The sequence below is a fragment of the Anabas testudineus genome, chromosome 3 (genome assembly GCF_900324465.2).
Source record: "Anabas testudineus chromosome 3, fAnaTes1.2, whole genome shotgun sequence".
NCBI lineage: Eukaryota > Metazoa > Chordata > Actinopteri > Anabantiformes > Anabantidae > Anabas > Anabas testudineus.
Genome location: NC_046612.1, coordinates 17,323,943 through 17,337,471, shown reverse-complemented (window position 1 = coordinate 17,337,471; position 13,529 = coordinate 17,323,943). Strand labels below are relative to the sequence as shown.

General features: G+C 39.4%; 2 protein-coding genes across 2 annotated transcripts; one reads left to right on the top strand and one right to left on the bottom strand.

The window, feature by feature from the left end:
* Window positions 1-120: 120 nt before the first annotated feature.
* LOC113173912 (very-long-chain (3R)-3-hydroxyacyl-CoA dehydratase-like) lies at window positions 121-6,676 on the bottom strand. The gene is made up of 11 exons (XM_026377495.1): window positions 6,469-6,676; window positions 4,770-4,815; window positions 4,468-4,541; window positions 3,475-3,639; window positions 3,243-3,294; window positions 2,941-3,051; window positions 2,079-2,206; window positions 1,636-1,748; window positions 1,443-1,549; window positions 1,224-1,355; window positions 121-747 (listed from the first exon to the last, which is right to left on the bottom strand). The coding sequence occupies exons 1-11, from the start codon at window positions 6,547-6,549 to the stop codon at window positions 671-673; spliced, it is 1,086 nt and encodes a 361-aa protein (XP_026233280.1). The 5' UTR covers window positions 6,550-6,676; the 3' UTR covers window positions 121-670.
* Window positions 6,677-7,542: 866 nt separating this feature from the next.
* On the top strand, window positions 7,543-13,529 carry slc22a18 (solute carrier family 22 member 18). The gene is made up of 10 exons (XM_026378603.1): window positions 7,543-8,056; window positions 8,643-8,740; window positions 8,886-9,031; window positions 9,348-9,480; window positions 9,899-10,005; window positions 11,431-11,541; window positions 11,737-11,837; window positions 11,919-12,020; window positions 12,202-12,322; window positions 12,523-13,529. Exons 1-10 carry the CDS (start codon window positions 7,910-7,912, stop codon window positions 12,708-12,710), a joined length of 1,254 nt encoding a protein of 417 aa, XP_026234388.1. The 5' UTR covers window positions 7,543-7,909; the 3' UTR covers window positions 12,711-13,529.

Genomic DNA, 13,529 nt, shown 5'->3' with positions numbered 1-13,529 from the left:
TTTTAAGTACAGCTGTTTTGAAGGTTACAGTATTATTATTATTATTAATAACCAACAACCAGTATGAACCAAAAGTCTTTGCACAATTATTCAAATGTAAGTACAAGGAACACTGTGTCGTCAGCAATAACTCCTGTATTTCCAACCATAAACCAAATGACAACATTTGTAAATACATGATGCAAAAATTCACACTGGAGAGCAGCAGATTGTCATTATTCATTTCCAACCTTATGACTTTCCAATTATGACTTATGAGAGACACTTCTTGTATCCCAACATTTGTAAAAAACTAAACAAACATAAAAACATGTGCACAGCAGTGACTGCAGATCAACACCTATAGCATGGAAAACGTGAAGAGAATACACCTGATAACAACTCCAGCTCACAGCAGCACAGGATCCACCTGCACAGTGTGTTTAGGTGTGAGCTGTCATGCTGGTTACAGTAGGATTTACAGGATTTGGTCTGGAGGTTAACAGTTCACCCAGTGGAGGAATATATTTGATGTATTTCAACATCAGGTCTGTGTGTGTGTGTGTGTGTGTGTGTGTGTGTGTGTGTGTGTGTGTGTGTGTGGAGGAAAATGAGAAAAGGCAATAAGAAGGAAGGAAACAAGCTGCTGTACAGCAGTTCAGGGTGTGTGCAAAGAATATGTGCTGATCAGTTAGTGGACTTTCCTTTTCCTTGACCGGTATCGTCTCCTCCGCTGCTTGTACAGGTGTCGGAAATTGATGAAGAGTCCTGGAAAGAGGAGGCACCCCCCGTCAATATTTATCCAATACACCCGTCGTCATTTTCTCCACTCTGAGAGCTACAGGAACTGATTCTCGTTTCTGCAGGCTAACCTCATTATTAGAGCTGAAATAGTTAGCCAATTAATTACTGCTGACTTTTGGTCAAACTAAATAAGACATAACCTTCAGCTCAGTACAATATTATGACGTTTAATAGTCTGAATCATTTATTGATACAGTATACATTCACTAAAACGTTTACTTCTGAAAACTATGTAAATGTCGTAATTTATTTTATTTTAGTAGTTTGGTAACTCATCACTGCGAAAATCACGCCTTTTTTTATTTTTATTTTTTTAATCAGTTAGTTTGACTTGTAGGCTGTGATGAACATATTTGACTGTAAACAAGTTAAAACAGGTAAAATAGTGTTATGGTCTTTAGCTGACATATTGCATGGTGGTTTGTCGGTGTCGCTCTTACCCAGGAACATGAGGGCCAGGTACAGCTGCAGAATGCAAGAGAAGCTCAAAGACTGTCCCATCACTGCAGGGAGGGGAAGGCTGAACAGACGGGTCTCATCAAAGATAGGGAGGGACTGGATCACTGCCACAGCTGGGAACATCAGAAACAACTAATGATGACTAACTGACCAATTTATGTCACCATCTTACCAGTAAATATAAGGAGCTAGTTGCCAACCTTCAGCTATAACCCCCAGAGGGTACAGAGGAATCCAGATGCTGTATCTGAGCCATGTTAACAGCTTCCACTCTGTGCCAATGCAGGCCAGCATGTAGAACGGGTACCTGGTGTAGGAGCAGGAGGGTCTGATGTTACAGAAGGCAACAAAACAAGTTTACTAAAGAGCAGTAAGGAGTCAATCTGAGCTGACCTGAAGATCTCAATGGTGCTCCACAGGTAGAAGACAAAGAAAACCACAGGTCTGTTCTGCATCTCCTCTAAGCTACCAAAGATAACGAACAGAATGGTGTTCCTTCCTGCCACCTGCAGCATCGCAGAGCAGAACAGAGTGTTAACTTTGGCACATTATCCCTGTAAATCTGCTGGAGCTCACACACACCTGTACTAAGATGGCACTCTGTGTAAACACTGTGATGGCCCCGGACATAACATGAAGAAGTGAGCTACACTTAAGAAGAAGAATTTAATAAGAATTTGAAAAGTCAGTGAGACCTGAGTCTGAACTACAAATGTTTAATTAGTTGGTCTAAAAGCACATTAGTGTACACCAAACTTCTTCACGGCCACATTTGAACTGAGCCATATAACGAGGAATCACAATAAAATAGGAAGTGACCGTCTTCCCTGTATTACCTGTATCATAGCGGGAAAGAATCCAGTCTTAACCAGACCCAGTAAGGGATTAACAACCTCAAGCACAGCCATCATCTGACAGAAGTACATCATATCTGCTGTGGAGTGGAAGGTGTCATAGAATGAATCTGAGGAGAGCGAGAGAGAGACTTCATTAAACAGCACGTTGTGTGAGCCACTATCCATAATCCTCATCATTTGCAAAACAAATCCCTGCTGTGTAGTTGTGTTGCTGTTTCTATTCAAATGAGCTCATCTGTGAAAACCTCCTCACAAACAAAAACGCAGACCTCTCTTACTGTGCGTTCTGGACCTTCTGTTTGTTTGATTTCACTGCACAGTTGTGCTTATTGTATTTGTCTCTTTTCTGTTTTTGGGATCCATAAACACTCACCAACAGCTGTTTATTAATTCATTAATTTGGCCATAAATAAACACACCCTATTGTTTCAGTTATATTTTCTATTTCCTTTATACAGTCCAGACCTTTACAGTCTCCCAGTTCTGTTTTTACTTTTACCTGAGTGTGTGTTAACTTGCTAAAGCATCTGCCAAATAACTAAATGTAAACATATACAAACTTTCTTCTCTCTTTTATAACAACAGCAGACTAACATACATTTTCATCTTTACCTCAATGATGAGGCCACATTGTCATCAGTAAAAAAAAAGGATAGTTACAGGCTACACAACACGTGATGATGTAACATGACTAACTTGTCATACGACTGGGGTTCACGTTAATGTAAAACTTATTTGACTAGTCAAAGTTATTCTCTAAAATAACTTGGCTTCCTGTTGCAGACAACTTGGTTCACTGACTTCACTTCAGAAACTGACGTTCATCTTTTTTTAAACAAACCTTGACCAAGAATGAAGAGTCGAACAGTCATGTTGACAAAGATCCAGGAGAATCCCAGGAACTGCACCAGGTTGTACATAAACAAGTAGCCTCTCTTCAGACCGAGGTAGGCTGAGAAAATATAAGAAAATAAATACAGTTTAATTTCATTCCTGCAAAATTCATCCAAAGGAATACAGGATGTGGACATGGACGTCGAATTAAAACATCAAAATGAAACTAGAATCTAATCTTATACATGTCATAATAGATGTCTAATCTTTTTATGTTTGATTTTATGTAAAGAGCTCAGTGAGACTCACGGTCTTTTCGAACTCTCGACTCCACGCTTATCTTGTTAATCTTCTCCTCCTCCTGAAAAAAATCAAACCGTCAAACTCAACTTTCAGCATGCTCTACTACATGTGCACAGGTGCTTTGATTACTCATCAATTAATTATTCAATTATATTAATTATTGATGAGTGGCTGAATGAATTATGATGTGTCACGTCCTTCATGAAATCCTAAAATATTTTTCCGATCTTCTTCTTACCTTAGCCTGAAGCTCCATCTCAGCGTCAGACTCGTCCAGCCAGCGGTCAAAGTCAGGGGCCAGAAACACAGGCTTCTTCTCCTGCAGTGTCAGTCGATCCCACCAACGCTCCTCCTGCTTCTTTATCTTAATGTCCACTTGACGCTGGGTGGACTTATGGTTGATCTGGGGTCCACCATGATGGGGACACACACACACAAAAGACCGTTACCCATCCAGTAACAATTTTTTTTATCAGATATGACAGTAATTCATATTTCACTGTGAAATTATACACAACTGCATGATATACCAGATGTCAAATGTGTTCCACCAAGAAACTCTGCCAAGCTCTAAATTTCTTTTTTAGTTGGTGTCAATATCACAAAATATTCACTTCTAGTAATGTGACTATAGAAGCATGGACATGATATATGATCTGAACAAGGCTTTCTTTGGCAGGGAGGCATTTTTTTTTAATCAGCATGCACCTTTCCTTTCCTGCAGCGATTTCTATAATGGATCAATCAGCACCATGGAATAATATCATGCAGTCGCTCATCTGTTCCAGTTGTGAAAAAATCTAAACAGCATGATCAATAAGTAAGAAATGTACATAACGCTTAAGCTTGTGATAAAAAAGTATGTTAAAAACACAGGACACACAAGTCTCTGTACTGTATTTTTAGTGAAATGCCTGTATTTTATGTTAAATATTTAATTTCCATTAACTCTAAAAAAAAGTAGAATTTGTTGGATAACCGCAGTAATATCTGTACAACAGCCGGGTCTGACAGGTACACAACGTTAAAATAACACTGCTAAAATTAGTCTCTTTAGTGTCTGATTCAGTAAGTTTCAGACACTTTAGGAGAATAAAAATAACCAACAACTGGCTTTTTGAAGGCTTTGTCTGTATTTGTTTCCCCAAAATGTAAATTATGTAGTACAATTTTAGAATTAGAACAATTATTCTCCCCTTTAATTAGTAATAGATCAATAAACGATCAATACCTCAGGTCTAACAGGTTCCAGGAACTCCAGACTAAACTCATATTCATGTTCTCCTTTAGCTCCATGGCCCAGTGCTGTGGAAGAATAACAATATTACTTATTACAATATTAAGATTTGAGCAATTTTATCGTAATACTATTTAGCTTTTCATTATGTGTCTTATCATAACAGACCTAAAAACTACAGCGGTTAGAGTATAGTAGTGGAGTATCTTTGAAATTGTCATTATGTAACTGAACAATTTCTCTTAAAAAGTTCTTGTTCACACCATTTTCTTCTTACATGCATCTTAAATACCAACCTCTGAACTGAAGTGTGTTATTTTCTTGCACATTGATGTCAAGGTTCTGAAAAACACAAAAACAGATGGCCATCACAATGGTCACCGTGATACAGAAATGAACAGCATCTGGTGTCATAGTTCAACACTCTGTGGTTTAAAGGCTCCCTGTCTGTGGCTGTCAGCTATAAACCCATTGGTTCCTAATGAAGACATTAATCTTTACATCATCGGCATTCTGCACTGTAGCCCCAGTTTTGGACAGGTTTGGACTCTTTTTGAACTGTGAATTAATACCCAGTTTGTGGTGTTTTGAGTATTATCAGCTACAGGACAAATTAATTCATGGTAATAAAGCACAAGTAAAACAAATACAGATAAACAGAAGACAGTATATCAGGCTTTGGCTACACCGACAATACTTGTTTGCTGGTTCAATGTATTAATTGTTTTGATGAGGAAATGTGTATAAATTACCACACATATCCTTTAATAAACAGTTTATAAGGTGCATTAAGCTAAAAGAATGGTGTCTAATATGACAGACCTGAAATAAATCTTGCCTTCATGAATGTGAATGGACATTAAAGTTAATATAGATTGTGATGTGGTGCTGATAAATCTCTATTATAATTCATATAAATGGAGCTAACCCCTCTCGTGACAGGTGCTCTCCTGCTCAGCCTGTTTTAGCTCGGTCATTAAGCCTATCTCCTAAGAGGCTAAACAAGATCCAGAACTACCATTAAAAGTCATGCATCTTTTATTAGACATTTTTCTAACAGATGCAGGATGCAGGACAGAGAAGTCTAAGTGTGGAAATGTGGAGGGAGAGAAGGGAAGAACCTGTTTTTCGTGTTACTTATGCAAACACACAGCCAGCACAATAGGATTAAGAGAGTGGCAGGCTCTGGGATAAAGTGAAGATGAAACTCAGCCAAAACCTAAATATTTTTTATATAGATTCTGATTAACACAACACATTGATGCCAGGATCAGATCAGAATCAGAACAAGACATGGAGAAGCAGCTGTTTTTTCTGCACCACATATGAGGAACAGCTTCTCAGAAGTCTGCTACAAACCTCTGTCCTCTGTGTGTGAAACTTAAAATGTGAATAAAACCTGGTGTTTGGAAAAGCATCTTTGTAGAAGGAATAATCGGAGACTTTTTAATACCTTCTCTATCTAGAGTTGCAGATAGAGGATAGTTTGAGAGGTCAAACTAAAGCTGTGACTCCCAGCTTCAGTAAACATCACTCTGGGTTATGTGGCTGCTGCTTAGTGTTGTTGATTCTTTACGACAGTTCAAACCGTTTCCATCACCGTTTATTACCCTGACAACGGACAAATGACCGGTTAATATGAACCCTAAGCTAGTTCCTTATTTACGCAGCAAAAAACAAACAAAACCCCAAATTTATAATCAGGAGACTAGTGTGTATTCATTTCGGTTGTCGGCAGTATTATTATTGTTTGTTTTTCACATTTCACCTCATTACTGGAGCCACATCAGCAGCACTTTGCGTTAGCTAACAGGCTAACTGGCTGTTTCTGCTGCAAGTTGTTTCCCGTTCGCAAAGAAACCACCAGCTAACATTACATTAAACCTTAGCGGCATTTAAACGCATTATTAATATTACATATATTATACATGTTTACATACATTCAGAGTGGGTTAAGGCAGAAAGCAGCCAGCTGGATGTTGTCCACTGTCCTACCTTAGCATCACTCAGCTCCACTCGGAGATAAATCTCTCCGTGTCGCTGAGCCCAGTACACATGAGGAGTCAGGATCTGCATGGTCTCTGTGTGATTTCTGATATCTACATCCCAGCAAGATGCTAAACGCTACTCAGACTGATGCACCGAGCAGCTCATCTGACACTCTGCCAACCCCCACACACAACAAAGTGGATATCTGACCACAGGATGGAGCTCACTTCCGGGAGGAGGTCGTTCAGATTTCAAAATAAGAAACCAGAAGTTTCCAAACACAGTGGAGGTTCTGTTGTTTCTTTTCTGTAACCTCTGCTCATGCTGTAAATGTAAATTAACCAGTTGGTAATTGTGATGAGAAGCTTTAAAAGACAATGCATTTCTGCATCTGGCTGTCACATAATGAGTTCTTACAATATGTGAACATAAACCTAATGTTGGTAAGTGTGATGAGAAGCATCATTAGGATCTGCCAGTTATTGTAATCCAATGCTTATAATAAATACACTAAGTCATGGCCACTGAGTTCATGGCTGACACGTAGCACGAGAGCATTTATGAACTGTGTAGTTACTTTGGTTTTCATGTGCAAAGGTCTCCTCCATCCACCAGGTCAACCATGACTGTGCATTTCTCGTACACAGTTCGGGGTGAAAGGTTGTGTCATTCTAGAGTAGGAGTAAGAGTTAAGTATCTTTTAACAAGAGTTTTTTCAAGGCACAAAGATTATTGCAGGAGTGAGCAACCTTTGTGTTTTCAATTAAATTGTAGGTACACAGTACTGTGCAATAGCATCTGCTTATGTGCTTTAGATATTTAAATTTGTTATGCATCAGACAGTGGAGGGACACTCCTTGTCCTCTCTGACTGGTCACACCAAATATTAGGCTAAGCATACAGCCAAAGTCACAAAGAGACAGTCCTTTGACAAGACAAGAAGATGAAAGTTTCTGTAATTGAATGTCTATTGGTAAAGTCTTTATATTATATGCAGTTTTATTCCTTTATCCTTTGCTCCGATGACCATTAAACTAAGTTACTCATTAACAGAACCGTGCAAAAACGTGAAAGTACTGGAGGAACTTGAAAGCAGCACCGCTGGACGATCAGCTCGGTTTTTTGCGGAACTTGAAATCAGAGACAAGTCCAGTTGTTCCGGTGAACAATGCTTAATCCAAACACGTCAGAGTTTCTAGTATGCACAGACTTGTATTTTCTCCTGGCTGGTTAATATCGAGCTCGGCAGCTCCTCCCTGAGCTCCAAAGTACAACCCAAAGTACAGGAGAGTTCACCTGGTTGAAGGGTTTGAACGAGACAGGGACACATCGATCGAGTCCCAGCTTGTCTGCAACTTACTATTTATTGTCTGTTTCTGCAGAGAGGTCATATTAACGTCACTGTTTAGTTTCTTTTCTTTTTATTTTATTTTTTACAAGCATCGACATGAGTCAAAGGACGAAAACAGCCGTGCATCCAGTTTCCTCCCAGGCTGCCACAGACCAGCCAAACAGGAAGAAAGTTATTCACATCGTTTACCTCATCGCTGCTTTGGATATAACATGGATGTTTTTGCAGTTTTCTGTTACCCCTGTAAGTATCACAGCCTGTGTGTTATGTCAGAGCAGGAAGCTGAGATGTCCGTGCTGTGTAATGTTGGAGTTCATTAACTCAGATGTTGTTATTAATGATCACAGACAGAGATGACTGTCTTATATGACAACTGTCTCTGCTAACATTTCACAACTTTATACATAACTTACGCAACCCTCATTTGTAGATGTTATTTTAGCTCCATAGGCAATTGTGATAAAACAAAAATCAATAATATAATCAGTAGTTATTCATCATTTAGACTCTAGAGCAGAAGGTGATTCACTTTTGCCACCACTGTTGCCGTCTTACTCAAATATGACCAAAAGTCACAGACAAAGATAAGCTTGTAACACAAATAATGAGACTCTATGTCACATAGCAGTTGCTTCACCTAAAGACACATTAGCTGCTTGTCAAAATGATTAATTATCAGGGGAGATAAGAAATGCACCTCTTTCCTCAGACCGGGTAAATGTCACGAGCAGAGACATCACTCTGCCAAACTAAAGGTGCACTGAATGTAAAAATCAGTGAGCACGCAGTCAGCGTGGTAACTTTGTATTTCAATGATGTCTCTTTACAGTATTTGGCAAAGAAACTTGGCTTTGACACCTTGTGGTTTGGCTATTTGCAAACCACAGTTGGTGTCATCCAGCTGCTCGGGGGTCCCATGTTCGGAAGGTAAGTGCAACAAGTTCAGCTATGTGTACGTTTACAGACTTGCATGATGGACATGATACGTTTTGTATTTCATAGGCCAGTAGCAGCTTACACTGTTTTTGTCCGGTAGAAAACCTGTGGTTTTAGGTTTCTGTCTTGTTGGCAGGTTTGCAGATCTCTTTGGGGCTCGAATCGCCTTGTCTCTGTCATGTTCTTCAACTGTTGTTTTCTTTCTGCTGTTGGCCATAGCAGACCATCCTGCCATGCTGTTCATCCACAAAATCCCCACAGTCTTCATGCACGTCCTGCCTGGTGACCACCACCCTGAATATGTTTAACTTCAAACCTACATTATTATTTTGCTATTGATGATCAACTAACCTAATCACACTGATCTCTGATCTGTCCTGATCACCTCAGTTTATTCTGTGTTCACATTTATATTACAGCTATGTGTAAACTCTACATTTACAACCATTACACTTTTATTTAGGATAATTAAAGGTGTCACACTTGTTCACTGCTCCTAGATCCAAACTCTCAGGTTTCATTGTAATTTCATTTGAATTAATACCCTTTAAAATACACGCAGTTTCACTTGACTTGGTTTTTTCGTTCCTGTCTTCAGCGTCTCAGATGGTAGTTGCAGACCTTTCAGAACCTGAAAAACGGGCAGATGCTTTATCCAAACTAGGTTTGTGTTTTGGCGTCGGTATGATAGCTGGCTCCACATTGGGCGGCCACCTGAACACACGCTACGGGTGAGTGTCTCTGTATGTTTGCTGTGATGGGTTTGTGTTGGGTCCTGGAGCTTGAGTCTATGGATGTATTACGATGTAGTACGACAATTTCTTGTTGACAAAACTCAAATGCATCAATCAAAGCTGGTTGAGAACATGGAGATGTAGCAGCTAGAGAACACACAGCGTGTAAATGAGTAACTCTTGGCTAACGGGTTTGTCATAAGTCATGTCTGTGCTGTGTTTGTAGCTTGTGCGTCTGTCCTCAAGTGGCCAGAAAAACTCAGATCTTACAGCCTTAACGCAGAAATGAGTGAAAACATGTTGATAGATGCTAAATGTTTCAAGTGTTATGTATGTTTTTGTTACTTTTGAACAAATTGATCTAAAATGTCCAAAATGTTTTTCCACTTAACACAGATTTTAATTTACCTCCTAGGGAGACATTTACTGCGTGTTGTGGTGCTGCGGGGAGCGTCGTCAGTTTACTGCTGGTTTTAAAGTTTATCCCAAAAAATACTAAGTCTGCAAGAGCCAGCACAGACAGTAAGACACATCTGCTACACTTAATGTCCTCAGCTGTTTGGAAATATGTATGAAATGTTGACATGTCCAGGTTTATGGAACAGGAGTGTTTTCGAATCAGTCATTTTGGGAAAGCAGGACATGAATGACACCCGAGATTTCTACTTAGAGGAGTATTAAAGTAGAATTGGATCACGTTCTGGACGTATTGTCACGACATTATTCGTTTTTGCTCTGAAACCACCGCTGCATTTCAAATCTTAATTGAACTCCAGTGTTTGTTTTAGAAATCAACTGTAAAGATTTATTGCTTAACAAAGGTGATCAGTATTTGCCAAAGGTAGGCCCCATGCCACCTTATCAACATTATGTTTTATCCTTCCTGAGGCTGAGTACAAAGAAATAAGAAAAACCAGGCCCTTGAGTCCGAACAGAGGAGGAGAAGCTCCAAAAGAACAAAATGTGTGACACTGTCCAAGATGTGGTCAGAAATAAATCTGTAATTCTCCAGACAAACGAGACAAACCAAGAGCCCCAGACACTCAAGTCCAGCCATGACGTGCCTCTTCAGAAGACTGAAAAACATCTCACGCAGACTGAAGAGCTGAGAAAAACACTCAAAAAGTGTGAGGAGCTGAAGCCAAGTCTGACAAACAGACCGCAAACGTGCAGAGATCCAAAAGAAAAAGTCAGTAACAGCCGAGAGGAACATGAAAAACTGGGAAATGTGTTAGCAGACATCAAGAAAGCGCACCACGCTGCAAAACAGTTCAGCCAGAAGGACAAATAAGACCTGCGGTGTCCCCTGAAGACAAACAAAACCAGTCCTAACACTGACCTGTTTCCACAAAACTCCAGCTGAAGACTGGAGACAAATTAAATGGTCCTGTCTCCTACAAACATCCAGTGAGGTCCAGGTGCAGTACGAGTTAAGGATGGGTTGTAGGGGCTAAATTGTAATATTTCCAACAGTCAAAGGAAGGCGTGCTGTCTGTTGTTCCTAAGGTTATTTAGTCCTCACTCATTCTAGCCCATAGAGACATGTCAGTCACTGCAGCCACGTCAGACAAACTGGTTAATGTTAATGTTATATCAAACAGGTTTTATCAAACCACATCATAGTTTTACCCTCAAGTTGATGCAGAGGTTGATGCCACTCTGTTCATTACAAATTAATCAATAGCCAGGGGCAGTTAACGTAGCTTAACATAAAATCTAGATGCCAGTCTGGGATTAAAATTATGTGAACCATTGGAAAAAAAGCTGGTTGGAGAGTGATGATTCTCTTAGTTTTTGTGTTGGACTTTAAAAAAGACCAACTCTAAAACTCTGCCTGTGTTTTAATTATACTTAAAAATTCCTCTTGCTGTCGTCAGTAGTTTGGGATATTTATACATTGTTCATGCAGCCACAGTTTTGTTTTTTTTTTCTCGCAATTTGCTGCAGGTGAGAACAAGAACAAGTCAGTATTCAGTGTGGGAGAGATCACAAGACTGATGAAGTTTCCAGGTGTGACTCCGACTTTTCTTGTGAAGATCGTTGCAGGTTTGCCATCAGGTGAGAATTCATGTGAAAGAAGGGTTATTAAAATGGTTCATTTTAAAATGCAACGAGGAGATGGAAAGATTTAACACATTTCTCTCAGCTGAATAGAAATATTTGTTATGTAGCCATCTTTGATTTACACAGACGTGACAAAGGGTGTCAGGTGTTCACAGCTTGGAGTTTGAGAGTTGCTCGTCTCTTTCAAAGGCATTTTTCAAGTGATGTTTTCCATCATCGCGTTGGAGTTCTTTAACCTGCAGCCTGAGCAGAACGGCTACTTGATGGCTTATTTTGGCATAGTTCAAATGGTAAGTCTCGTGTCATGTGCTGCAGTTTGTGGTGATGTAAGCCTGAAACGTAACATCAGTAAAACTCCTAATTTTCTTCAGGTTATTCAGGGAGCAGTGATTGGTCGACTTACAGGAAGATACTCTGAGACCTCCCTGCTGCTTCTGTCCATTGGAATTTCCTCGTTGGTGGGACTGGCTCAGGTACACGCAAAACACAAAAATGTACTGTTCAGGACAGGAAATTCACGTCATGACGTGACGCCAGTTGAAGTGGACAAAACAATTTGTGGACTGTCTGATATCCGCTTACACTGAACTACTGGTTACTGCAGCACTTCCACACCTCAGGTATTTTATTCAGATGATGTTTTTCTACCTGCAGGCTTACATGCAGAACGTGTTCCAGTTCTGCTTCATTGCCATCCCAATGATGTTTTCGCTCAGTTTGTTTAACGTCATCACAGACAGTATCCTCACAAACAGTGTACCATCGTCTGACACAGGTGAGCACATCCCGCACAACACTTAAGATTTAAATGGGGACGTTAACAGAAAACAGGAAAAGCCGCATGACTCTTTGTAAAAACTCACATAAAATGAAAGTTAAAAGGTTTTTGTAATGTGAAAATGCTTTATTTTCAAAATGAAACCAGTTAGATAATCATCCAGTTATTTATTGTACCCTCTCTGTTCTCATACACAGGCACAATGCTGGGGCTCTGTGCCTCTGTTCAATCTCTGCTTCGCACAGTCGGCCCAACTGTCGGTGGCTTCCTGTATGTGAACTACGGCATCTCCTCTATAGGACTGATTCAATTCGTTGTGAATGTTGCTGTGTTTGTTTATCTGCTGCAGCGTCAGCTCACAAAGACAGTTCAGCAGAAGACATGAAAAGCTCTTTTTCATCTACCCCAGATTGTCTAAATCCGTATGAAGAGTTTGAAATGATGGGAACAATCATTTAGAGCAGGAACAAACCACTAGATGGCAGCAAATCCCACAGATTACCTTGTGATACTTTCACTTATTCACATTCACATTAGAAAGTAATCAAGTTTCAGTATCATAGATTTTATTATACATGATCAAATAATTATAAAATGGGCATTTCTAGTTTAGCACAGCTATTTTTTATTTGTAATTAGATTTTTTTTCTTATGTGTCTTTGTTTTTCAATAAACCATTGAAAGTTATTTTACTTTTGCAAATTGATTTATTTAAATGCAGTGATGGATTCCATACTTCCACTGAATAGGTGCTTTAGATTTGTGTTTTGTATTGTTGGAGAATGACTATTATTATTTAGTTCATACTTGGTATAGATTTTTAAAATTATATTGTACTTTTACTTCTGTCTGTTTCACATTGTTGTATTGTCACGTTCTGAATCTGGACGATTCAACTACTAGTCACAGAATCAACATGGATAAATATGAAATGACTTGTGCAGAAACACTGATGGCGCACTGTGGAAAGGATCTATGAACAGTCTCAGCTGTTCAGCTCTCTGTCTTATTTATTTACATTTTGTGCTACCTCAGCTGCCAAGCTGCAGCATGTTGAAGTGATGTCACAAAATGTGGAGCAGGTGTTTTCATTGTTTCCACAAAAATATTATGTCCAGCAATCCCAGATAAATAGGATCTTATTTAAATAGCAGGGGGCAGAGTTATTATGGACCAGGCTACACGTGCAGAAGATTATATTTTA

What these genes read in the sequence shown, in the direction of transcription:
- LOC113173912 (XM_026377495.1), bottom strand. Translation starts at nt 6,549, where the DNA reads ATGCAGATCCTGACTCCTCATGTGTACTGGGCTCAGCGACACGGAGAG. An exon ending in TGGAGCTGAGTGATGCTAAG is followed by an intron (nt 4,816 to 6,468) that starts GTAGGACAGTGG and finishes TGTGTTTTTCAG; the next exon opens with AACCTTGACATCAATGTGCA. An exon ending in AGATGGAGCTTCAGGCTAAG is followed by an intron (nt 3,295 to 3,474) that starts GTAAGAAGAAGA and finishes GATTTTTTTCAG; the next exon opens with GAGGAGGAGAAGATTAACAA.
- slc22a18 (XM_026378603.1), top strand. Translation starts at nt 7,910, where the DNA reads ATGAGTCAAAGGACGAAAACAGCCGTGCATCCAGTTTCCTCCCAGGCT. An exon ending in GGGGGTCCCATGTTCGGAAG is followed by an intron (nt 8,741 to 8,885) that starts GTAAGTGCAACA and finishes TCTTGTTGGCAG; the next exon opens with GTTTGCAGATCTCTTTGGGG. An exon ending in ATTTTGGCATAGTTCAAATG is followed by an intron (nt 11,838 to 11,918) that starts GTAAGTCTCGTG and finishes AATTTTCTTCAG; the next exon opens with GTTATTCAGGGAGCAGTGAT.